Genomic DNA, 27,869 nt, shown 5'->3' with positions numbered 1-27,869 from the left:
ATACTGTCAGCCCAGACCACTGCGCTCCTCGTCGGTGACATTTTCTCTTCCGGGTGCAAATTTTCAACACTATCCTGCGACATCCTGTCGAGACATCACAGTTTCCTACCAGCTGTCGGTGAATTTCAGCCTCAGTTATATATTTCGCACACAGAAATCGGATAACTGGGCGGACATCTTCACGAGACCAGTTTTACAAACAAGTCGCCATTTGTGTTTACATGCAACTAGCTTCGTAGGTGGCTAGTGACTGAAACTCTTCATAATTACCAACTGCATGTATTAAAATAACCGCTTACTCTTCATTTCTCTACAGCAGACGAAACTTCAGGATATCGGCCTTGTAACCTTAGTTTCTGATCCTCCCTTGTATATGATGGAAACTTGATGACTCAGAAAAAAATCAACGCGCATAATAATATTGTCTATCACAAGCTATCTTGGTATAGAATTGAGCCCAAGAGCACTTAAAGCAGAGGAGAGTACTTAACTGTTGTCTTCCAGTTATGGCAATGATGATGCATAGTGTTTACAAGAGTCAACTAATTTCTTTTCAGTTGTCAGTATTCTCAGTTTGTATGTTTCTGTTACCTACTCTGCCATTACATCAATAAACACAAAAATCTCTCCACCATAAAAATCTAATATAATAATAGTAAATTAATAATATTAATGGAAGATGCTGTTTGTAATAAACAAAGAAAAATATTTTAATATGTAAGAGCAAATCTTTGTTTACATAACCTGATTTATATGTAGATTTTCTGTATTATAAAGTAAACCTTCCACACACCTTGTGCGTAGGAAATATTAAGTAAAGAAATATGGCCAGGATTATATTTGCAATAATGTATTTTTACAGTGTGGCAACAAAATCATACAATAAATAATAAATATTTTTCTGACCAGAGTATGTACTTCTTTAATAAACTTAACATAAGTCGTAACAGTTTCAATAACGTAACGTTATCTTCATTAGACGTTAATTGGCATATATGTGTTCTTATTAATATAGGTAATACATACATTAATATGAACATATAAGTGCCAATTAACGTCTGATAAAGATAACGGTACGTTATCGAAACCTTTACGACTTATTTTAATTTTAATAAAGAAGTACATACTGTATTCTAAAGAAAAGAAATATTTAAGTAATAATTTCAGAGTCAAGATGGATGGAGTTACATATAATAAACTGTTACTATTATATTCAATATTTGAACCCATACTTATTTTACTTCTGATAAGCAAAACATTAATGATACCAGGGTGAGTTATAAGTTCTTTCGTTTTCAGAACTCATCTGAATGTATTATATATTCCGTTATGTGAAAGCATCGAATTACCATGCGTTCCTATCGTGGAATGGTAACTATAAGTTAGCATAACGTGGAACGCATGTCAGTCATCACGTAGACAACACCTACATTATAGTCAAAGTGAGTCAACGACTAGGTCAAAAGGCGCTGCCAGTTGTTTAAATTTGGAGATTTCAAACAAAAGTAATATGCATATGATGGAATATTACCCAGAAACTTCAAGGATTCATATTAGCATAGTCTTGCATACAGCCCAGACTTGTTCCCTTCATATTATCATTTGTTTCTCTCTCTGCCGAATTTCCGACAAGCAGGCCGGCTATAGGCAATTTGACGCCCGATGCAGTAGCATCATTTGCCGCCACTACCTTTTCTCCAGAAAGAACAACTCTTAAAAGTCACAATTTTAAATATGCTACCCCATCATGAACAACGAAGAAGGAAAGGGCATTCGCACTCAGAAAGGCCTAAACACTACAAATACCGGTACAGTCTCATGTCTGTTGTTTTTTCCTTAAACAATAATCTATTATATTAGTGAAAGATAAAACAGGCATACCTGCAGAGTTAAGATGGTAATCTTTGTATAGAATTCAATATCGAGCTTCAATCTCAACATATCAGTTCGCAATTCCAGTGCAACTAGTTCTTTTGTGACAAAAACATTGCTAGTTTTCGTCTCACAAATGTGATGACTAACTAAATGGAACAAATATTCGCTACTGTTCGAAAATTGAGTTCTTGTATTTGACAACAATCAAGCAATTCATGCTAGACTTCGTTTAACCATTTGTTTTAGTACTGTCCATGTGACGTTAAACTAATGCGACCTAAACATAATTTATGAATGTAGTATTCAAATAGGTCTACTTACAAGGAAAGTACTTCGGCTCGAACGGATAAATACGCACAAAAAGAAAAGCATGTGTAATGTGAGCACCCCGGAAGCAAACAGTGATGTCCGTTTTTCTGCAAGATGGTGTAAACGTCCGCAGGAGCAGGGCAAAGTAGAGCACATGCCCTACTACGAGGCGTTATAAAGTCAGACCCCGAGCCATTTTTGCGGAAAAGGGTTAGGTGGATTGAAAAATCGGCGCACACGTATCATTATTTTAAGGGGCATACATTTTGAATGAAAAAAGTTGTGTTCCAGAGTCCCCCGGAGGGTCCCAGACAGGGTCCAACCAAAATTTTCAAATGGTAGGTGAGTCAAGTAGTAGATTGTTGAAAAGGTATTGTGAAAAGAAACAAGCTGCAACAAGTCCCGATTCCGTATGCACACCATATGCAAAATACACAGACTCTTTCATGACAACTGTGCTGACATTTTGACTGCCTAGCATTTTGTACGGGGTAAGCGTTGAGACTCGGGACTTGCTACATCTTGTTTCTTTTCACAATACTTTTCCAACGATATACTACTTGCCCCCACCTTACCATGTGAAAATTTTGGTTGGACCCTCCAGGGGACCCTTGGACACAACTTTTTTCATTCAAAATGTATGCCTCTAAAAATAATGAGATATATATGGGCCGATTTTTCAATCCACCTAACCCTTTTCCGCAAAAATGGCTCGGAGTCCGACTTTATAGCGTCCCGTAGTTATGGCATGTACTCTATTTTGCGCTGCTCTTGCGGACATTTACACGATCTTGCAAAAAAACGGACGTCATTGTTTTCTTCAGGAGTGCTCACATTACACATGCTTTTCTTTTTGTGCGTATTCATCCGTTCGAGCCCAAGTACTTTCCTTGTTAGTAAATTTAACTACCATCATCATGAAGTCTGTTTCCAACAAGAAATGTTTATTTTAAATAATATAGTTATGACAGATTTTGACGCCTCCCGTGCAAAAGCACGAGTTGCACATAGGGTAGAGCCTGCCCTGCCAACAAGGATAGTAGTTTGAAACAGCTGACGGTGTGGGAAACGGGATGCGCAAGTTTCTGGCCTCTAAATCCACCGAATAGTATCGTCATGAGTTTGTGCGTCATGTAAAATGTTGGCAGCAGATCATCCACAATGGACTTTACTTTGAAGAACAAGTTGAGCCTTAACGCTTTTCTCAATGTACAAATGGATCACATCAAGAAACGAACGAACTTGTCACTTAGTCTGGTATATATATATATATATATATATATATATATATTAAAAGATCTTAACGATTCTGTATATAGAAACAGTTAATTAAGCTATCATAATATGCTCATTTGTTAAATAACGTATACTTCACTGATGATATATATAGCTCAACAAACAAAAATAATATGGTGGTTTAATTGATTGTTTCCAAGTAGAGGCTTATTAAGGTATTTTCTTATATAATATTTGAAGGGTAAGGGGAAAAAAGAAGGAATGTCACAAAAATGCATTTTCAAGAAAACGGCGTTTTAACATTGAAAACCGTGTACAAATGAATAGGGTTAATCAAAACTTTTGCCTCTTTTACTCGGACATTTCTACATCTAGTCATGCATGGAATATACAGTCAAATAGTACCGAGAGTCACCAACAGATAGGACAAAGCACCCGGCAAAGCACACAGATGGACATTCCTTGTTTTTTCCCCTTACCCTTCATTTATTTTACTTGTAGGTGTGCCTAATCTTATAACTGCAGACATGGTAAAAGAAGGTGCCTGTATTATTGACGTCGGTATTAACAGGATTAAAGACCCAACAACTGGCAAATCGTATCTTGTTGGTGATGTTGATTTTGAAGGTTAGTATATTGTAAAACTTTGTCCCATATCGGTGTAGGTAGAGCGTTAATAAAAGGAGTGTCCGAAATCGATCTCCCACTACCAATTTTATTATAAGATTTCTCTATAAAGGTATTTTCACAAAATACTGTACAAATTAATCTCTCTAATATCAAAGGTTAATTATAGGTGGTCTTTGACCGTAAGGTCGCAGACAGGATCTCTGCAGAGCCCCGTGCAGGCTAAGCGGAGTGGAATAAGGTGCCCAAAGCTGCGAAGCAAGCAATGGGTAGGTTAGATGGCCAATAGAGCCCCGAAGCAGGCTAATCGGCTGAGGTTGGGATTCCGAGTCAGAGCCCCGAGCAGGCTAAGCCAGGAGAAAGGATAGGCGTAGTCCCGAAGCAGACTAGAGGCCCTGGGGTTAGGTTACTCCTAAAGTCCCGAAGCACACTAGAGAAGGGTCACCAGAAAACTGGTACTGAATTGCCTTTGTCCATCCAATTTATAGGGCTCCTTGGGTGACGGTGGTGCTGCTGCTCCGATGTCGTCTTCTGCTCCGTGGGAGGGGCTAGAAGCCGTCGTCTGCAAGTGATTGCAGGTCCATCTGGTGTGGTCTTCTTGCCGAACCACGCGGTGGTGTTTGTAAACACTGACGTGTGGAATTGTTTGTTTACATTACATGGGATATTACAATATATATGCAGCATAGTTTATTTATTTATTTGGTCTCAGTCCTCTAAAATGGTTCCATATCAGACCGAAGCAACCCATAAGAAAAATTATCTCAAATAATAGTAAATGGCAACCCAAACGACCTCAAGGTTTGGTTGAACCAGGTGGGATCGAGATTTGGTTGAACCAGTGACCTTCCATATTCTCATTCCACCATTTTTCCATAATCATTTACTTGCCTTAACCGTCATCTCCTTTAACCTAAAGGGTATAATCGTGGGACGTTAAACTGAAAGGTTTCATTTCATTTGCATTTTCTTGAACTTGTTAAGGTGTGCCAATAGTTCAAATTTGGTCAAGTTTAGACTTGGTTTCCGATTTATCGGCGAGTGAATTTCAGGCTTGAATTTAACACACCTATTAAGGGAAATTACAGTGCGTATGGATAATAAAAATTTGCTAAAAATGAATAAAGGATGACTTTAATTCGGTATAGGAAAACTTACTACTTCCAATTTGATATGACTCAAAAATATGCATTTCTACTGGTGACAAGTTATTTTAATAACTTTATCTCCTTTGAGTTGGGTTTGGTTATATTGAAATGACTTGATTAGCCAGAAACCCCAGAATCCTGACTTTTTCGTCTCTTATATGTTCTTTTATTCTGGTTTCTATATTGTTCTTTGTCATTCCAATGTAAGAATGTAAGAACTGTCACACTGACAAATGGTATGGTAAACGCCGGCATGTACAGTGTTGATCACAAAATGTGCTAGATGATATCTGTGTTAAAGTATGAATATACATGTATGTATTTAATCCTGTTAGTCTCAGGACCTGCCGACAAGCAGAATACTTAATAATAATTTGTGTGCATTACTTTTTTCAGGTGTGAGTGAAGTAGCTGGCTATATAACTCCAGTGCCTGGTGGTGTTGGCCCCATGACTGTAACAATGTTAATGAAGAATACTTTCCTAGCAGCAAAGAAAGATGTAGAATATAACATTTTAGCACCTGGGGCTGTTGTCCAGAAGAAGGCTTCACAACTAACACCATAAAAAGGTAAGTAAGGCTTCAAATTATACATAAATAAAGTGAATTGTAAATTATTTTTCATAGAATGCATTTCTTAATTAGTGGAATAAAATACTAGGTAATGTCATTGAAATACGAAAGTAAGTTGCGTGAGCTTACAGCAACGCATACACAAAACTCAAATTTCAATTACCTCATGTTAAATGTATGAAAGGGGCTATCGATCTCCATTTCTTAACTTCTTTTAAATTCTTGAATCAGTGTATGAATCATGGCCAGGTGTTCTTTTAACGGGTATTTACTTGTGCTTAGTTAAATTGTGCTTTGTTTGCCCATTGTATGACTCATAGGGGACATGGTCGCTCAGTGGAACAGCTTTCACCTTTTGGTTCGTGGGGCCCCTGGTTCGATCCCAGCTCGCGCTAAGTGAGCTTGTTGTGGACAAACACCGTAATCGTTGGTTTTCTCGGTGTTCTCCCGTTTCCTCCCACTTTCTTCATTCCACCATTGCATTCATTTCTCATCATCACCGTCTCCTTTATTCTGCCCGGCATAATCATGGGACGTAAAACTGAAAGATTTAATTTAGTTTGATTTCATGATGCTCATAATGTCACGAGCACTTGTTTACATATGGAAAAAACACCTCCCCAAGTCATATTGGCTACAAAAATTGCTGTCTTCGGTTCGAAGTACTTTCCTATCTTCATACCTAAAATCCATATTTAACTGAAACTTGGCGAATGTATAACCAAGGACGTCTGATATTTTCTTAGGTGTCTTTCGCAACACACACGTATGGCATCATTCGAAATTTTGCTTCATTCTAAAGACAATGACGTACGAACCATGACCCTAACATTATTAGGATACAAAGAGGCTCCTCCTAAGTTTTTCTATATATATTTCAAACCGTCGCAGCAGGGTTTGAAATTTTTTAAATCTTCATAGCACTAACTACTTCAATGAGACTTGACAACCTACGGTAATTATGGTACGGGCAGAAGCTTCCTAAACTGTATTTTCCTGCCAATTTCGCACTACATATATGGTTCGAAAATATTTTTTATATTCATTACTCGTATTTCAATTAAAGAACATATTTAGGAGTGTGTACGATGTAGTCTGGGCCTCGCTATGTCCACAAATGAACCCCTTCCAGAAGGCTGTCACTTTCATCTTCATCGTCCTACGAATCGGTCTTAGCTGATACTGTTACCAAGTACACGCCCCAGTATAGCCAGCAATGTATCGGGCATAACAACGGTTAAATACCTTATTCGAGAGGGTCAATGAAAACCGATTATTTTTATCGGGGACAGCCTTTCTGTATGTGGCCTGACGCTATTGTTATGGAAATGCACATCAGCTTGCTAGTTTTAAAAAAATATTCTGCATGATGCTAAGTTTAGTGTTTAAATCCCTTTTCAGTATGTGTATTAAGGCTTAAACATCACAAAGGTAAATCACCTGCAAAAGCCTGTATTTCTATATGAGAAACTTACCGCACAAATATCCATGATATAGAATAATACATATTTTATCCACAAATGGTGCACATTAAATACAGCAATAAAACTAATGCCCTTCTTTTTTCTTCGTAACCAAAATCAGATCTATTTAATATTTTAAACAGGACACTTTCTGCCGAATTTCTACACTGAGAATTGTGTGTACACTCATGTCCAAAATAATTGTCGCATGTCTATAAATATGTTATTGTAGGAATATAGTTTGACAACGAATTCGCCCGGCGGTATTTCTTATAATGTTAGTATGTGTATAATCGGCAAAGACATGTATGTGGAAAATTTCGTGTCAAAAGAGCAGTAAATAAGAACAATAAAACTAAAATGAAACTTTCTTGTTCATTTAGCAACATTTTGTTTTAGTCATTCTAATTTTCGTATTTGTAATTCTTTTCCTATGAAATTTACCACTTCCCGATTATACACATAGTATCAGTATTAAAAGTACCCAGCAAAATCATTATCAAATTATATTCTTACAAGAAGACAGTTATAGATATGCGACAGTCATTTTGGACATTAGTGTACGTACCTATTTTTATTGCTTGTGGTATCAGATAATGGATTCTGTATGGATGTCAAATATTCAAATGGAGTGTGGATTGGAATAGTGTGGTCATATCCTATTCATGATCCTGTTTTTTACAATGCACATCAAGCGCACTAAAGTAAAAATGCTGAAAATTAAATGAAATCTGTCAGTTTAACGTCCCACGTTTATGCTCTTTAGGCTACGGGAGACGATGATTAACCCTTTTAAGATCTTGGTTTTTTGGGTATTTTTTAGACTTTCAGTCAAGCAGCTACTGCATCGTCACTATTTATCCTAGGATCATGGTTCATATCTCATTCTCTTCAGAATGGAGCAGGCTTTCAAATGGTACCACATGCCCATACCATATACCGGGAGAGGGAAAAAGTGATATCAAAAGGAAAATTTCGGGGGATTTTTTTCACACCTTGGGCCCCTCTGGAACGGCCCTGTGTAAACGTAGAGATCTCAAAAAAAATCTGATAAATACTACTTGGTAGACTGAATGTGTGTGCCAAATTTCAAGTTTCTATCGAATAGTAAGGGTGGGAGAAATTTTATCAAGAATCCCCACAATGCCCCAAATTACCGCAAAAGACCCTGATCTCAGGTAAAATATTTTCTGAGACATCTCTGTTTACCCTAGGATTATAATCCGCCAATCATTCTCTTCAGAACAGAACTGCCTTTCAGGCGGTACCATTCACATGTCTCCATCGTGTATGTAAGGCGGGAAAATCCCGAAGAAAGGGATTTTTTGGTAAAAATATCCCTTTTTTCAACTTTTTGCCCCTCTAGACCACCCCTGTTTTAACGCAGAGATCTGAAAAAAATGTTAAATACTACTCGGTGGACTGAATGTTTGTGCACAATTTCAATCTTCTAGGTGCAAAAGTAAGCCCGCCAAAAAAAATATACCGACAATACCCCATATTTCCCTATACAGAAGGATATTTTGATAAAAATTCCGTAAGACATCCCTAATTACCCTAGGATCATGGTTCTCCCATCATTCTCTTCAGAATAGAACTGCCTTTCAAACGGTACAAATCACATGTCTCCATCGTGTATGTGAGGCGGGAAAATCCCGAAGAAAGGGATTTTTTGGGTTAAAATATTCCTTTTTTCAATCTTTTTGCCCCTCTGGACCCCCCTGTTTTAACACAGAGATATGAAAAAAATCTGATAAATACTACTAGGTGGACTGAATGTTTGTGCATAATTTTAATCTTTTAGGTGCAAAAATAAGCCCGCCAAAAAAAAAATACCGACAATGTCCTATATTCCCTGTATACAGAAGGAAATTTTGTAAAAATTCCCTGAGACATCCCTAATTACCTTAGGATCATGGTTTGCACATCATTCTTCAGAATAGAACCGCCTTTCAGACGGTACCATTTACGTGTCTCCATCATGTATCTGAGGCGTAAAAATAGTGAAAAAGGATTTTTTGGTAAAAAAAAATCCCTTTTTTCAACTTTTTGCCCCTCTGGATCCCCCTGTTTTAACGCAGAAATCTGAAAAAAAATCTGGTAAATACTACTCGGTGGACTGAATGTTTGTGCAAAATTTTAATCTTCTAAGTGCAAAAATGAGCCCACCAAAAAATAATAAACATAGGCTTAATAAAAGAAAATATATTGTTTAAAGTTATGTCATCACCTTCTATGTCTCGACGCAGGAAGGTGTGAAACCATACGTAACGTCTTCTATAATGCCTCTGGACTTAAAAAAAAAAGGACGAAAAATCTCAAATAGGAGAGTTTTATAATGCAATGTACCATGAAACACCCGTATGGTACAAACTGTATCATAAAATCCCAAAAGGTTTAAGGTAAGTGAATGATGATCGAAGAATTGGTGGAATGAGAATGTGGAAGGAAACGAGAGTACTCCGAGGAAATCCGCGGACACGATGTCCACACAAACTTGTTAGGCCAGGGATCGAACCAGGGACCCCACACATTAGAGGTAAACGCTTTACCATTGAGCCACCGTGCTCCCCAAAAGTGAAAATGAAATATTAGTCACGGATTAATGTCATCACTGGGGACACAAATATTGATAAGTTTTTTTTTTTTAAATTTCCGACAGATGAAAGAAAGGGAAAATTGGGAAAAGAAATCAATTTTGTTTGCAAAATCTACGCCTCGTGGTCACAGCTGTATAGGAGAAGATAAAAATTTGCTGTCAACATATTAACAGGCAGGAAATGACATTATTAATTGTCTAATGAAAATAGTAAAAGTACAAGTTTCTTAGTGGATTATTACAGTAAACAAGAATTTTAGGAATAAAAAAAAGGGATCAAATGATTGCGACCTTGGCCAATAATTAGTTATTCAATCAAGGACCACAAAATTTTCGAACGGCCCCTAAATCGAGTTTTCATATTTTCTACGGAATAAGCACATCATAGTGAGTTAACTGATAGTTTGGGTTTAGCTATACTGTATGTAGTTCTCCAGATATAAGGCGTACAAGGAAATTTTTGATTCAATGTATTCTATCTTTTGGTCCAATAAATTAAGAATAATATTTTGGTTATTCTTTAAAATACTTGATTTATCTTTGTTTTTCAGATTATGGTCGTCACTTGTTGGTTTTTCGTGATGAATATATGTTCCAGTCTCTACACGAGTGAAATGAACCAAGATTTACAATTGGAAACTTTGCTGTACAAGGTTGTCAGTATTAGAATATACATTTTTTTAAAGTTGTACATTAATATCATGAAGTTGTTCTATCATTTGATAGGTTGTGAAAAGATCGTGAAAATAATACTTGTTAATGTATTTTTATTATATACGTGTTAAATATATCATATATATTTGTTTTCAGACTTTACATTGGTCATTTGTTTCTGATTTGTGTTTTAAAGTATGTTTTACTGTCAGTTTATGGAACTGCAGGTAGAAGAAATACAAGAGAAACATTTCTTTTTTAATAATTGTACAGACGTTTAAAGTTTTTGTAGTAAAGTTTGTTCTGGTTGGCAGGTGAACTAATATTAACCCGCATAACCCTAAATGATCTTAGCTTCCTGTGTTATATTTCATCTGAAAGGCTTTATATTCATGTAACACCTGCAATAATCAAGAGAACCAGTGGACTAGTATGATGTTTTATGTACGAGGCGCATCCAGAGAGTAATTTGCCGATGCGTCCCACAGCTAGGAAACCGTATGTTGCTTGAAGCAACTGCATACACATGAGAAAGTAAGGTCCTAGGAAGGCGCATGCCCCAGCGGAACTTCCCTAGTGCTCTCAGTAGCGTTGTGACAGTGGTTGAAGATGGACGTTTCTATTCCAGCTCTCGCCGCGTGTGAAGTGCAAGCAGCGATAAAGTTTTTGAATGCACAGGGCATAGTGCCGATTGAAATCCGACGTCAACTGTGCCAGTCATGAGCAAACACATAATGCCCGCCCACACACAGCTCGCCGGACAACAGATCTCCTGCAGCAGTTCGGCTGGGGCATTTTGGATCATCCACCGTATAGTCCGGACCTCGCTCTGAGCGATTACCATCTGTTCTTACACCTCTATAGATTCCTGTCAGGTTAACATCAGCATTTTCAGAATGACGGAGAGGCGGAGGAGGTTGTCAAACAGTGGTTCCAATTTCAGGTGGCCGAGTTCTACGACACAGGTATAGACGAGTTAGTCCCACGATATGACAAATGTCTGAATTCCGGTGGTGAATATGTAGAAAACTAGTTCAACACATCCTGCATCTGGTACAATAAATGTTTCCATTCGATTGTGTTTTGTTTCTGTTCATGACCCTTGGGAAAGTTACTGTCTGGATGTGCCTCGTATCATACCGTACGTTTGCATTGAAATAATTATGATAGTGAAGACGAAGGTAGCTTCTTGATGTCAGTTATATGCATTTGATATTTGTTTACAAGCCAATGCATTGACAGATGTAAGTTTTTTGTAAAGTATTTTATTGCTGTTTGTGACTCACGATATTTCTGAAAATGCCAAGATGCAATCTTGTTTAATAAAGTAGGAGTCTGTCTTTAAAAAATGGTGCTATAATAAACATAAATAAGTTTTTTCTTCGTAAGTTTCAAGAGTACAGATAAGCGTCTATGTACAGTCATGTTTTAAGAAATGCAACCGTGAACATTTTGAGTGCACTGTATTTGTACATTCGTAGAACTATATATATAGGGTTTTCTGTTTTTGACTCTCATATCATTGTCACTTTATAACGGCCTCTTTTGCTACGAGGAATATTAAAAAGTCAGGAGAGTATTGCTTTATTTTGTAGTGTGACTGCATCAAGAGAAATTTTAAAAATAGTAATATAAAAGCGACATGTCTTATATGTTGACTTGTAAATATTGCCTTAAGAAGAAACTAACAAAGTGTAACTATATTGTTGCTTTATATTCTTGTTAATAAAGTAATTGTTTTCATTACGTATTTTCATTTAGTTTTTTTTTACTTTTTTCAATGATCCTAATAGAGATGGATAAGGTTCCTAAAAATAAATAAATAAATAAAAACAATATCCCTACTAGAGGTCTGCACGAGCTCGGGTCGAACCCGCGGGTCAGATTCAGGCCTACAAAGCATAGCCTGTATCACTTCAGGCTCGGGCCGAGCTCGAACCGTAAATTTTTAAATATACAACCATATTTCTCGGGCCTTTTCGGCCCTAACTTTGTAAATATACTGTTCAACAATATTCATCGGACCGTTCTTTCTGGAGAACTTTTAAAGCACAACTGCAAAATCATCAATCTAATTGCTGTACATGAAAATACAATTTTGCGTTAATTATTAAGTTTCTGTAATTCGGACTTATTTGATTATTACTCGGGCTTGGGCCTAAAACATGTTTCCGGACTCGAGTCGGACCTCACATTATAAATTCACGGGCTGGGCCGGGCCCAGGATAAAAATTCCGGTCCGTGCAGACTTCTAGCCCCTACATGCCAAAAAAAATTTTTTTTGAATATCAATCTATCCCAGTATGTACAGACGTATAATGCCCATACCGTTCAATGTATCCAAACCAAATCGTAAACAAATCTTTTTCTAAGATACTTCAGCGGAAGTAGCGAGGGTTTGAATTTTCTTCCTACACCAAAAATAAGAGTGCTTCAAAATTAGGTAGACGCATGAGAGGATGAGTTAAATTAACAAAAAAATAAAAATAAATAAAATAAAATAAAATGTTTACTTACCAATAAATCCCCCCCGTGAGAAAACTAAATATTCTCCAAAAGTATCGGAACAACAATTCCGTCTTCAGTGGTAAAATAACAATAATAAAAATGGGTGAAAGAAATATGGTATGGAAAAACGAATACATATCACCAAATAAATATAACGTGAGAGATTGATGTTAAAAAGAACGAGCAGAGCACAGTGGACGAAAGAAGAAACAAGCTAAGTTGAAGGAAGCGCGGTGTTTATGTTACGTCATATTGCCAGATTCAAAATATACATCAAAGGTAGGTAGCCAGATATTATCAATGTTGCCACAATCCAGATTTAAAGCCGGTTTATGGTTTATATTTATGATTAAGGAAAGACTCCCGTTATTTCTTTGTTTTTCTGAACCTATCACATTAACCTGTTTTATATTGTGTGTATGTTGTTTTAGGTGAAGTGACAATTCCCACATCCGTCTTTTTGTGACATTTTTGATTCTCTAATGTGTTCTTTAATTCGGGTGTTAATATTACGTCAGGTTTCACCTATATATGAAGCGTCACATTCACACTGAGCACGATCAATACCTGACTTATTTAATGGATCAACAAAATAACTTTTAAATCTGGTAAGATGTTTTTCTAAACTTTTTGAGGGGGATACTGGAAGAAGATATATTATGCTTTGCAAGAATACATTGAAATTTTGTCGATGGTTTGGAAAGTCAAGAATTCCCATCCAAGTTTTTGTTCCTTTGATGATAATTGTTTTAGGGATCTAAATCGATCTACGTGTTTCATTAAACTAGTACGCAACTTTAACCGTTCTTATAACTTATTTGATACAAAAACTTTATTTCATCATTAAGATCACTTGGACGATCGCAAATTAGACGATACAAATCTCAATTTATTCAAAGGTGAAAATCAAAAGATGCTATTTTCTCGAAAACTACTCTATACGGCGGGTTAACGTTATAAACCAACATGCTCGGTCCGTTCTTACCAAGCAGAAGAAAACTGAATGAAGTCCGTGCGCTGAAGCAGTGTTTCCATCATTAGCTTTTCTTACCAGTTTGTCTGATGTTATTATGAAATAGTTTTCCAATGATTGATGAATTGAAAAAAGGACCCCCCCAAAAAAAAAAAAAAAAAAAAAAAATAGAAAATAAAGTGTGAAATATTTAACCAAAGTTTATGGCACTGCAGTATGAAATTAGTAAAAAAAAGAGATTTATTTCATATGTAAAAGTAATTGATAGATGTGCTCTTTTAGTCTTCTAAGTTCTTAAGTACTCATAATGAATCTTGCAACGAATACACGATCTTCAAGAACGGGTCACCGTTGCTTAGTATTAAAGCTTTCAGCTTTTATGCGGTTGGATGCCTGGTTCACTTCCACTTAGCACCAAATGAGTTTTGTATTGGACAAACGCCGTGTCTGTGTATTTTTAAGCAAACTAAATATTTTAAATGTAATGTTATCAATGCTTGCCAATTAAAGGGTCAAAGAAGTACAATCATGACTCCACCATATAATCATATAATACAGGTTGAGTCAATAGCCCTTGGATACCCTTATAATTTGAAGCCGGAAGGGAACAAATGAAAAGTGAGTATGACAACTGATATCGGGTGAGATACCGCAACTTTTGGGGTGTATGTCGAGCATGGCCGCCATCTTGAAAACTGCCACTCTGGATTCAAGTCAATTTTTTAAACGAAAAGGGGGGTGTATAGCATATTAAATAACACTAGCTCGAGATCACAAATACAGTGTTGCTTTTATCAATGTTGGAGGGTTCGGAAGTTGTGAAGGCCCAAAGTTGGCATATTACCTCTTAAGCGCATGGTACAACACAGGTTCCATGTGCACCTCTCGTGCATGGGTTTCCCGGGTTCAAACCCTGCTCCCGCCAAGTGAACTTTGTGGTGGACAAACACCATGTGCGTGGGCTTTCTCGGGGTTCTCCCGCTTCCTCCCACTTTCTTCATTCCACCATTTCAATTATTTCTCATAATCACCGTATCCTTTAGCCTAGTCGGCATAAACGTGGGACGTAAAACTCAAAAATTTCATTTTTTCAGGTTCCATGTGGTGTCCAACCTGTGCAATACATAACTTCAGTCGCCGCAACCACTCTGACTGCACAGAAAGGAGAATGTCGGATGAAATTTGGTCAAAGGCGTGCTGGATGCGTGCCTCAAGGTGTCTCAAATCGCGGATTCTTTCAACATACACAATCTGCTTAAGGTGTCACCACAGATAAATATCGAGGGGCGTTAGGTCAGAGGATCAGGGTGGCCACTCCCTGGAAGTTGTGCATCTAAGCATTCACGCACACCAACTCCATAGTGTGTGGGGACTCCTTCGTGCTCAAAATAAAATATTAAGCTGCCGCCGTTCACGTTCAGTATGGAAGGAAACGCAAAGTCCTGCAGCAGCATCAGATACTGTTGCACAGTTAACATGTTGGTAATGAAAAATGACCCAATGATGCGAGTGTCCCATATGCCACACCACACCATTATTTTTTCTTGACTATGTTCTCTACTCGGGTCAACTCAGTGCTGATTTGTGTCACAGCAATATCGACAGTTATGCTGATTAATTGACCTCCCCGTTCAAAGTGAAGTATGTGTAATCGCTGAACAGAATGCCATTGGGAAATGAGGAATTCCGTTCCTGTTCTTCGGTAGTCAACATGCAGAACTCCAACCGGCGATCAGAGTCATCCTCCTTAAGTATATATAGCATGTGCAGCTTGCAAGGATGCCACTCATAAGTGTGCAATATCCGGATCACGGAGGATTGGCTTACTCCACATTCCAATGACACACGACGGGTACTGCGGTTAGGGCTTTTCACAAACAATGTTATCACCGCCCTTGCTGTTTCCTCAGTGGTGACGGTCTTTGATCGCCCACTACGTGGCCTATCTTCAACAGAGCCAGTCTTCTGGAATTTGGTGATCATGTGTGCGACCGTGCTGTGTGATACCGATTCTCTGTCTCACGTGCCGCAACTGACAGTGAGAAGTTTCCATGCTCCACGGTCTCGGACTAACCTCTTCGTCTTCATGTATGATTTTTTTGTTTTGATGTCGACTATTAATTGTTGTCTCCTTCGCCCCTCCCTCTCTTTCCTGCCACTATATCCTCTAGCATGTCCCTCATCACACTTCCTTCTTATTCATTCTACCAACCAGTTTCTCTTCCTCTTCTTAATAATATCTAATATTGTTCTTTCTATCTAATATCTAATATATAATATTCTACCATTTCTAACAGCTCCTCAGTTATTTTTCGCACGACCCAGATAATTCACTCTATTCTTCTCCACGCCCACATTTCGAAAGCTTCCAGTGGTTTATCATCATTTTTGCGTAATGTCCATGTTTCTGATCGATACATACGCTACTCTACATGAAGCATTTTACGAGTGTTTTTCTCAACTCTATTCAAGGTCCCACAAAATAGTAATTCCTATCCTTGCTTTTATTTCATGTTCACATTTCATATCATTATTAATAATACTATCCAGATATCGAAAACTAGTCACCTGTTCAAATCCCCCATTACTTCTATATTTGACACTCCTAGACCTAATAGTCCGGGGCCGCACTGGCTCAGTGGTAGAGCGTTCACCTCTGGTGCTTAGGGTCCCGGATTCGATCCCAGCCCCCGCCAAGTGAACTTTGTGGTGGACAAACACTGTGTGCGTGGGTTTCCTCGGAGTTCTCCCGTTTCCTCCCACTTTCTTCATTCTACCATTTTCATCATTACTCATCATCACCGTCTCCTTTAGCCTAACCGGCATAACCGTGGGTCGTAAAACTCAAAGATTTAATTTCATTTTATTTACTCCTAATAGTCCAATTGTATCTCTTGTGCCCTTACCTCTCCTGAGCCCAAACTGTTCCTCTTCAACTTTTTCATTTGCTCTTCCATATAACCTTCTGTTCAGAATTCGAAGCAAAATTTTAGCTGCATGAGATATGAGACTAATAGTTCTATAATGCTCACATCTCTTTGGGTTCGATTTCTTAGCCATTGGTATCATGATTGTTGTCAGGAAGTCTTTTGTCCACCCTTCTGTTTCATATATTTCATTGCAGAGTTGGAACATTTTTTTCTGGCCCTTATCTTCCATATTCTTAATCAATTCGATTGGTATATTATCTATCCTGGTTCCTTTGTCTGTTGTAGTCATCTGCAATTATTCGGATATACGAGGGGGGCTGGAAAATTCATGAAATCACAAGAAGAAATAACAATTGAAACATATCATTGTAGTCATTAGAAAGGTCATATATTGTGAACCTCTCATCCAGTATATGATCATTTTATCGTTGTTATTTCCTTTGTTACACGTTCTGTAAGAAGATATGGCGGAGGATCTAAGGAAATTCGAGAAGAATGAGCTTCGCAGTGTCATCAAGTTTTTTTGTGCTGCAAGACAAATCCTCTATTGAAATTCATAAAACTTTGCAGGGTACTATTGGGGAACACGCTCCTGGCATACCACAGTAGCGAAGTAGATTAGGCGTTTTGAGACTGGTCATCATGGCACTGAAGACGATCATCGCTCAACCGGGCCTTGAAGTGCAGTAACCACGGAAAACATCGAAAAAGTGCTCATGACATGATCATGGAGAATAGGTGCATATCGATCAAAAACCTTGCTGCGTGTGTGGGGATATAGCTTGAGGGTGTGGGTTTCAGAATAGCAGAATATTTGGACATGCGGAAGGTCAGTGCCAAATGGATTCCTAAATGTTGACTGGTAGAGAACACGGGTGCAGATGTCACAGGAAATTTTGCAAAAGTTTAAAAACCCTAGTGAATTCTTGCGCATTCTGGTGAGAGAAGATGAAACATGGCTGCACTAGTATGATCCAGAGACTAAACAGCAATCCGTGAAGTGGTGCCACAGTGGATCTCCTCGACCAAAGAATTCCGAAGCCACAGATCAGCTGGGAAGGTGCTTGAATCGGTGTTTTGGGATAAGGATGATCTCATCCTTATCAAATATCTTAAAAAGGTGAAGCCACCAATGCTGGGGTTGATTGCAACTATTTGATTGAGCTGAAGGAGGCTCTGAAAAAAAAAAACATCGGGGAAAAGTTAGCAGTGTTGTTTAGTTTCTCCAAGACAATGCACCCTCCCACAAGGCTCATCAAACCATGCAATTGCTAGTGGATCTGGGCTTCACCTGTGTACTTCACCCACCCTACGCACCTGATCTGGCACCCTACGACTATCACGTCTTCCCACATCTCAAAAAATATCTCAAAGGCAAACATTTTCCACCCGATGAGGCACTCATTACGGAGGTGGAGGGCTGGTTTGCACAACAGGACAAGACCTTCTATTTGCAAGGGTTAGAAATGTTGCAATATCGTTGTGAAAAGTGTATTAAAATGGTTCTTCCAGGTAAATTTCTTCTTGCTGATTTCATGAACTTTCCAGCCTCCCCTCGTAAGCATGATCTCCACCTTCTATGCCTTTGTCAGACCCATTTAGACAGAGGCGGTGTTAGGTTTCGCGAGGCCGTAGGCAAGACCCTAAAGCGAGGCCCCCCTAAAAAACCGTCCCAGGTTGCATAAGTCCCAGGCGAAAATTGTACTGGTTACATAAGTTCCAGGCGAAGTATAACGTGTGTTTAACAACAGTTGCGCACCCACAAGGTTTGGTTTCGGAATGAGCTGCCGGGTTGTATAAGTTCTAGGCGAAACCCAACATGTTCTTAATAATAACATGCAATATTTAAATAAACCCACTAACATATGTTAACACATACCAATACACTTAAGTACAAACTTACCTTTATTCTATTTAATCATCCATCTTGTTGTCTCTCTTCCTACTGTTCTAGGGAAAAGTTTTCAATCAAGATCTTTCTAGTCCTTTTATACGAATAAGATTTATAGAAACCAGTTTTTTCTTAAAAGTCTTTCATTTCTTGTTGTTTTCCAAAATATCCCATTCACTTTCATGTCTTATTTTCTTTTTTTTTCTTTCTTTTTTTTCTTTTTTTTCTTTTTTTGAAAAAGGAAGATTTTTCTATATTATTTTAATAAGATGACAAAATCACTTTCGAATATGCACTTTAGGGTTAATATGTATGAAGTTAGGTTTCTCCACTTATATATTCAAACGTAAATAATATTATAGACACTAATCCAGAATAAAAAATATATGCGCAATAATTACGAAGAAATATTTACATTGTAATTTCAACAAAATTAGATGAGTTTCCATTCATTCAAGCATCATCATTTGGTTGTGTTAGCTTCACCTCATAGAGCTCGTTAATCATAATCGTTCGATTTTTCTTGTTTGACTTTTCTATTGTGGAGAATTTCTTCGGCAGTTTTTGAATATACTTTGAATTATAACGACAATATTTAAAAAAAAAAATAGTTGGAAGAACACCTTTGATTCTCTCTACAGAGAGATTCTTCAAATTAGATTCATAAAGGATGTTTAAAAATTAGTAAACTCATCTAAATGGGAACCTTACGAAATTTCCTGCTGCTGAACACCTGGATCGCTTCTGTCATATCAATATTGCTAGATGTGTCTTTCGATAGATAATATAGCTAATGAAGAAAGTCTATCCTGCCTGACTCATTGTCGACCGCAAGTATGTTTTAATCAGTTTCAAACGCGAAAAACTTCTTTCTGCTGATGCTACCGACACAGGCATAGTCACAATAACCCGCAAAGCCACTTCTAAATTAGGATACACTTCTCCTAACTTATTTTCCGCTATGCATTTCATGGCATTTTTAATATTAACACCACTGAAAACACGACTGAACATTTTCAGTTCTTCAAATAGTTCAATACCATCCACATCTGACATATCGTGCGTTGAGAGAGAGATTTGAGGATCTTTAAAACTAGCCAGCACTTTCTCTTCTGTCAGACTTTTTAGAGAAGCAACATCATATACAAATCCAAATATCTCGTGATACTTTCTTAGCGCTTGAAATCGAGGTTCACAACTTTGTGCCAAAGTATCAATAACAACATAGAAATATTCAATTTTGAATTTGTCTTCACTTAACCGTATTACCTCATCCTGCACTTTGTATGTGATCATCCTTTTCTTATTATGTGTAATAACTTCTTTGAATTTTGACTCGATGCCAATACCACTCGTTAATTCACTTGCTGCAGTGGCGTAGCAGCTGCCCCCGCAACCCCCGCAGTGCGGGGGGGCCCCGAGGTATAGAGGGCCCCAAAGTCTTGCCATGAATAAAGATTTAAAGAAGTAGAACTTCAACCTTACTTCCACTAAATAATTCCACTTGCAAACATTTGTGTGTATTTGTGTGTACATCGTGATTTCCAAGCCACAAAGACTTCTCGGTTTCGAAAAAAAAAAATCATCAAGTACGTTGAACTTTAGTTCAGTTTCGCAGCAGAAGAATGTTCTTTTGTTCCTTCCTCTTCAAGATTTTGGCCTCTGGAGCCCCCAACGGACTGTCGGTTCGCTTTATGTACACATGTATTGCTAGCAGGTTGCTAGGCTGGGAATTCAGATATGAGCAGTAAGTGCCCCCACCCCTTCAACTTAATGGTTGTCATTCGCGGGTCGCTAAGTTATTTTGAGGAGGGTCACCAGTGACAGGCAGAAGAAAACTAAAAACATTCTTCCGTGTCCCGCCTCTCAGCTAAAACTAGCGAACAATACCTAGGATGAGTCAGAGAGTTTGAAAATGGAATGAAAAGGGGTAAAGGGCAATGTTGACCATGTGACATGCATTTCATAACGAGAAGCCTTGCTTGTTGGTAGGACGTCAAGCAAATACAAGCAGCAAAGTGGTAGTTGTGTGTGGTATTGTGTTGAAGTGAATTGCATTAGAAAAAAATATAGATTAACAGTATTCCTTCTAGTGGTGAGTGTGATATCTTATGTGTGACTTTTGTTTTAATCATAGGCTGTGATTTTCCCCTGTGTAGTGCCTCCCCCCGCCCAATTACTATGTCCAGTAAACGTGTGTATCCCAGCGGAGCGACAAAAAGGAAAAAAACGAAACAAAGGGATGTTTTTTTGAAAAGCATCCCGAAAATTTCTTCACATTTTTCAGTGATCAAAGAAAGTGAACAACGTATTTCACCAGAAACTTTGCAAGATGAAAAATCTGAGAGTGTTTCTGAATTTGAGGTGTCTGCAAATATGGAATGTGAACCCGTGGAAAGTGAGCATAGTGTTTCTTGCCCTTCGGATAACAAACATACCGAAATCAACTCTAGTTCCCCCTTCCCCTCCACTTCTCAAACTAATGTTGACCATACTGCTGAAGCATTAGATTTGTCTCATAAATATCCAACCGATCGAGGTAATTTTAATTTCGAAATCCCAGCAAACTTAAAAAAGTGCATTTTGAGTTATGGCCCCTGCAAACCATCCGGTCCTTTTATTAGAGACGAGAAAAATAGATGTTTCTCTTCCGAATATTATTTTCAAAATACGCAACATGGCAAAATCCCACGACTATGGTTATGTTATTCGGAAAAACTGAACCGCGCATATTGTGAGCCCTGTTGGCTCTTTGCTGACAGGAAAGCAACTCACTTTCATTCAGCATGGATTGAAGGAATAAGTGACTGGCAAGGACTAGGGAAAAAAATTAAAGAGCACGAACGAGCTCAATATCATTTGCAAGCTTGTATTACTTACACGACATGGAAAAATAATAGTACTGTGAGAGACAGTTTAGTATCTGAAATGGAAGACGAGATAAATTATTTTCGAGAAATATTGAGGAGAATAATCGACGTCACACTCACTTTGGCAATGTGTAATATTGCCTTTAGGGGACATCGCGAAAAACTGGGTGAACCTAACACTGGTAACTTTCTTGCGGTAGTTGAACTTTTGAGTAAATACGACCCCATTTTGTCTCGATTAATAAATGATAAAACAAAGAGCAAAACTACATACTTAAGTCCCGAAATACAAAATGAAATTATTCAAATGTTGTCAACGCAAATAGAGAAACAAATAATCGCAGAAATACAGGACGCTTGTTTCTTTTCTTTGATTTTGGATACTACTCAAGATATTTCAAAACACGACCAATTAAGCTTCATTTTTCGATACGTCCTAATAAAGAAGGATGTAAACGACAGCCCCGTAGAACTCATTATACATGAAAGTTTCTTGGGATTTTTGAGGGTATTGGACGGAAGTGCACAAGGATTAGTAAATACAATTTTACAATTCATTGAAGAAAAGGGAATTTCAATAAGACAGTGCAGGGGACAGGGCTACGACGGGGCGAAAGTGATGAGCGGAGTGTATTCGGGAGTGCAAGAGCGCATCAAGAGACTTGAGCCTTCAGCCAGTTATATACATTGTGCTGCTCACAACTTGAATCTAGTGCTAAGAGACGCAGCTAAAATTCCGCAGATAACGTTCTTTTATAATATTCTTGAAAAGCTTTATGTATTTTTTAGTCAGTGGTGCCCACCCCCCCTCAGCTCCATGACGCACCCCCCTCAATTGTCTATCCGTAGGTGTTCTTCCATGAAAAAAAAAATCTTTTCGATTAATTTTTACACCCTCTCAAACATATTTATATAGATTTTTACCCCCCCCCAATATTTCAATGACGCAGTTTGCGTCATAGCCCCCCCTTGTGGGCACCCCTGTTTTAGTTCCAGTATTAAAAGATGGCAAATTCTAGAAACTAATAGTAAAGCCACGACTCTTAAAAGACTATGTCCATCAAGGTGGGGCTCAGCTTACGACGCGTTATTAGCTGTCCGTTTTCGTTATGGAGAAATTCTGAAGGCTTTAAGCAACATAATTGTGACATCAAACAAGTCAGAGGAACGCGACGATGCAATTTCGTTAAGAAAACAAATGGAATGCTACGAGTTTGTAATTCAAGTGGTAGTACAACATAAAGTTTTAGAAACTACGACCATCGTATCAAAAAAAATGCAGTCACCAAATGAAGATATACAAGCTGTAACAAAATTATTGGGTGAGGCACTTATTTCACTTAAAGAATTAAGGAATTCTTTTGACGAAGTGAAGAAAGAGTCCAAAGAAATGGCACAAATGTGGGGGATCGAATGTCGTTTCACAAGTAAACGTCCAAGTAGAGCAAAAAAGTTTTTTGACGAATTATGTGAGGATGAAAGACTAAGTAATTCAGAAGAATATTTCAGAATTAATGTTTTCTATGGTTATTTGGATACTGTATTGAGTCAATTACAGACCAGGTTTGAAAGCATGATGAACATCACTGAAAAATTTGAGTGTTTGCAACCCAGTGTTCTCGTGAACAGTAGTGACAAGGAACTCTTTTTAAAGGCGGAAAGACTTGTAGTGAGCTATCCGAATGATATTTCTTCAGAATTCCCTCATCAGTTACTTATGACCCGTAGTGTACTTCGAAATGATATCAAATGCTTAAAAGTGGGAACAGTGAAAGATTTTGCGGAATTGGTCCTTATTAAAAATCATGTGATTATTTCCAGTATTCCTGAGGTCTCTGTGGCGTTGAAATTGTTTTTAACTCTTCCTGTGACAGTGGCTTCAGCAGAACGATCTTTTTCAAAACTAAAATTAATTAAGAACCATGTGCGCAGTTCGATGATGCAGGAACGTTTGTCATCTCTTAGTATGATAAGCATCGAAGTTGAAAGAGCACGCAAGTTAAATCTGCATTCTTTAGTGGAAGATTTTGCTCGCAAGAATGCTGCACGAAAAAGACGTTTCAAAGTTCAAGATTAATTGTAAGTAGAAAGTGCATGTATTATTATTATTATTATTATTATTATTATTATAATTATTATTATTATTTATATTTTAAAAAAAAACATCTAAACCTGTATATTACAGTCGTTTCAACAGTTTAACGTTTCATGGTCCATAGACCTCAAAACCATGGTCAGTTAAAACTGTTACACACTAAATTTGTTATAAATCACTTGAAAGCCGGCGTGATGAAGAGCCCGGATAACGAGCGAAAATCCCTCGAAAAATTACCCAAGTAATTATCCTTTTCCTTCGGCAACCACTCTCTCCTTAGTTGTCAAACGGGTTGCATAACATGAGTTACACTCAATAACATCTTTCTCCTGTACAAATTTTACAATCTACCTTCCCTTGTAGGTTTGGCCGAAAGGCATTTTTATTATTGTCATCATAACTATCGGTTTTACAAATAGGGCCCCTGCTCTATACTTTGCGGGGGGGCCCCGCAAAAGTGTGCTACGCCACTGACTTGCTGTGACCTGAACTGACTGAAAACCTTGATCTCTGTACGTCTGCAGTCACTGTTCAAAACCAATCACATGCTTTAAAGTAACATCTATCTGGGAATCTACTCTTTGCTAAACTTTACTGATAGTGTTGATCTGTACCAAAATGTCATACCAAATAATAAGAGAAACAATGAATTCACAGGACCTTATTTCCTTGATGAGAGACTGACATTCATTTGTCTCAAAACAGTCACTTGAGTTATCACTTAAACTTACTAAAGCCTCACAAACTTCTTTCAGTTGGTATCTCACGGCTTTCACACTTTCAGTAGTAATCGCATGACTTGGCCGAACTTTTTGGCCCCTGGGTCCCTGCCTCAGGACCCATGGTCCCTGGCCGGGGTCAATGACCTAGGGGTACCTAGGACCACCCCCTCTAAATTTTGGCAGGGGTACCTTGGCCCACCCCTAAATTTTGGCAGGGGTACATAGGACCACCCCCCTTAAATTTTGGAAATTGCCAAATCTAAAAATTTGGTATGGTAGCCTAGGACCATAGTATGTACCTCTATCAGTATTGGGTGTCTATGTCGTTCCCTTTCATGGGTAAAAAATTGCCAAAAATTCAAATTTCGGGGGTTTTTGACCTAATTTATCCCCTTGGATGAGGTATTATTACCCTATATGGTTGTATGGGCGTATACAGGGGTCCATTACCTTTCATAAGACATGGGTATATTAATGCACCCCTTGAAAAATTTGGGAGGGGTACCTTGGCCCACCCCTTAAATTTTGGAAATTGCCAAATTTCAACATTGGGTATTATAGTACAGGACCCTAATATGTATTATGATAAATTTGGGTGGTCCACCTCATTCCCTTTTAGGGGTACATAGGACCACCCCCCTTAAATTTTGGAAATTGCCAAATCTAAAAATTTGGTGTGGTAGCCTGGGACCATAGTATGTACCTCTATCAGTATTGGGTGTCTATGTCGTTCCTTTTATGGATAAAAAATTGCCAAAAATTTAAATTTCGGGGGTTTTCGGCCTAATTTATCTCCTTGGATGAGGTATTATTACCTTATATGATTATATGGTCATGTATAGGGGTCCATTACCTATCATAAGACATAGGTACATTTGTGCACCCCTTTAAATTTTTGGGAGGGGTACCTTGGCCCACCCCTTAAATTTTGGAAATTGACCAATTTAAACATTGGGTATTATGGTACAGGACCCTAATATGTATCATGATAAATTTGGGCGGTCCACCTCGTTCCCTTCCAGGGGCACAAAATTGCCAAAATATAAACGTAAGCAATACGTTATACCACGTGTTTGGTTTTTGGTCGATTTTATCCCCTTTGATGAGATGTTATTACCTTATATGGTTATATGGTCATGTATAGGGGTCCATTACCTTTCATAAGATATCGGTATATTTGTACAATCCTTTAAAAATTTGGGAGGGGTACTTTGGCCCACCCCCTTAAATTTTGGAAATTGCCCAATTTAAACATTTGGTATTATAGTACCGGACCTTAACATGTATTATGATAAATTTGGGTGGTCCACCTTGTTCCATTTTAGGGGTACAAAATTGTCAAAAATATAAACGTAAGCAATACGTTGTACCACGTGTTTGGTCTTTTGGCCCAATTTATCCTCTTGGATGAGGTTCTATTACCTTATATGGTTATATGGTTATGTATAGGGGTCTATTTCCTATCATAAGACATAGGTACATTTGTGCACTCCTTTAAAAATTTGGGAGGGGTACTTTGGCCCACCCCTTAAATTTTGGAAATTGCTCATTTTATATATTTGGTATTATAGTACTGGACCCTAACATGTATTATTATGATAAATTTGAGTGGTTCACCTCGTTCCCTTTTAGGGGTACGAAACTGCCAAATTTTAGTACAACCACGTGTTTGGTCTTTTGGCCCAATTTATCCTCTTGGATGAGGTCCTATTACCTTATATGATTATATGGTCATGTATAGGGGTCCATTCCCTATTATAAGACATGGGTATATTGATGCACTCTTTAAATTTTTGGGAGGGGTACCTTGGCCCACCTCTTTATTTTGGAAAATTGCCCAATTTAAACATTTGGTATTATAGTACTGGATCCTAACATGTATTATGATAAATTTGGGTAGTTCACCTTGTTCCCTTTCATGAGTAAAAAAAAAAATGCCAAATTTTACTACAACCACGTGTTTGGTATTTTGGTTCACCCCTTGGATGAGGTCCTATTACCTTATATGATTATATGGTTATGTATATTGGTCCATTCCCTATTATAAGACATGGGTATATTGATGCACTCTTTAAAAATTTGGGAGGGGTACCTTGGCCCACCTCTTTATTTTGGAAAATTGCCCAATTTAAACATTTGGTATTATAGTACTGGATCCTAACATGTATTATGATAAATTTGGGTGGTCCACCTCGTTCCCTTCCATGGGTACGAAATTGCCAAATTTTACTACAACCACGTGTTTGGTATTTTGGTTCACCCCTTGGATGAGGTCCTATTACCTTATATGATTATATGGTTATGTATATTGGTCCATTCCCTATTATAAGACATGGGTATATTGATGCACCCTTTAAAAAATTTGGGAGGGGTATCTTGACTCATCCACTCAGTTTTAGAAATTGATTAATATAAGCATTTGGTATCTTCGTACAGGTCTTCAATATGTACCACTATAAATTTGGATGGTCCACATCGTTCCCTTTCATGGGTAAAGAACTACCAAAAATCAAATTTCGGATGTTATTGACCCCTATTTAATACGTTATATGGTTTATTACCTCTATATGTTTATGTTCTCTTTTAAATTTGGGAATTATCAAATAACAAAATTCGGTAAACGTTTTCTAGGACCCATTGGTATTCCTCTTATGGCCAAATATTCAAAATTTAAAGGTTATTGACCGGCTTTATTATTGAATAAGTACAGGATTTATTACTTTTTCATAAGACACAGGTGTATTTGTGTACCAATCTTAAATTTTGGGAGGGGTACATTTCTTATTGTCATATCAATAATTGGTAATTGTTCTTTGGGTAAATCATTGTGAAATATGAGTATGATCACGTGATCAGTTATTGACCTATGATGGGATTAGGACATTGGTACATTTAAACTTTGTAGGATAATTTGAGAATGCGTCATTGGTATTGATTATTCCCCGCCAAATATAAACGTAAGCAATACGATGTACCACGTGATTGACTTTGATGAGGTAGTGTACAGGGATACATAGCTATCCTTATTGAATCTTATGACTCATAGTCTTAAGGGAATACATGCTACAACACTGGCAAAGTTATTGTTAATGCAATTTCATTGGTTGATCACTATCTTTCGTGCAATCTGATTGGTTGATCACTATCTTTCGTGCAATCTGATTGGTTGCTGATTTTCAAATCTTTGCTGTATTCAGTTTTAAGTTTTGTTTAACATTTAAAAATCTTGGTTTCGTTCAACATTTTGCACTCACTGATAAATATGATCAAAACCGTTTATTTGTTAATCGAATAATTAAAAAACCGGATAAAGTTTGACGGTTAACCGTGAAACGTAAAATTTTTTAGTTTGAAAATTTTTTGTTGAAAGTTTTTGTTTGAAAACTCTTGTTTCAA

The 27,869-nt window shown here is 37.7% G+C and overlaps 3 protein-coding genes across 4 annotated transcripts in view; 2 read left to right on the top strand and 1 right to left on the bottom strand.

Annotated features, from left to right (window-relative positions):
* Nucleotides 1–12,234, top strand: part of Nmdmc (NAD-dependent methylenetetrahydrofolate dehydrogenase) — a 34,407-nt gene extending 22,173 nt beyond the window's left edge. For both annotated transcript variants that reach the window (XM_081760451.1, XM_081760452.1), the window contains 3 exons: nucleotides 3,922–4,047; nucleotides 5,592–5,765; nucleotides 10,382–12,234. In XM_081760451.1, coding sequence (XP_081616577.1) covers nucleotides 3,922–4,047; nucleotides 5,592–5,761 — 296 coding nt within the window. In that variant the 3' untranslated portion in view covers nucleotides 5,762–5,765; nucleotides 10,382–12,234. The remainder of the gene's footprint in view (nucleotides 1–3,921; nucleotides 4,048–5,591; nucleotides 5,766–10,381) is intronic.
* A 7,356-nt stretch (nucleotides 12,235–19,590) lies between these two features.
* Nucleotides 19,591–20,082, bottom strand: LOC145685666 (uncharacterized). Its single transcript, XM_081758059.1, has one exon. The coding sequence runs from the start codon at nucleotides 20,080–20,082 to the stop codon at nucleotides 19,591–19,593; it is 492 nt and encodes a 163-aa protein (XP_081614185.1).
* A 2,850-nt stretch (nucleotides 20,083–22,932) lies between these two features.
* Nucleotides 22,933–23,733, top strand: LOC145685665 (uncharacterized). The gene has a single exon (XM_081758058.1). The coding sequence runs from the start codon at nucleotides 22,933–22,935 to the stop codon at nucleotides 23,731–23,733; it is 801 nt and encodes a 266-aa protein (XP_081614184.1).
* The last annotated feature ends 4,136 nt before the right edge of the window (nucleotides 23,734–27,869 follow it).

This window comes from Thermobia domestica, chromosome 5 (assembly GCF_964235325.1).
Source record: "Thermobia domestica chromosome 5, izTheDome1.hap1.1, whole genome shotgun sequence".
Classification (NCBI taxonomy): domain Eukaryota; kingdom Metazoa; phylum Arthropoda; class Insecta; order Zygentoma; family Lepismatidae; genus Thermobia; species Thermobia domestica.
Note: the sequence above shows the minus strand (reverse complement) of the source record. Positions and strands in the feature narration are given on the sequence as shown.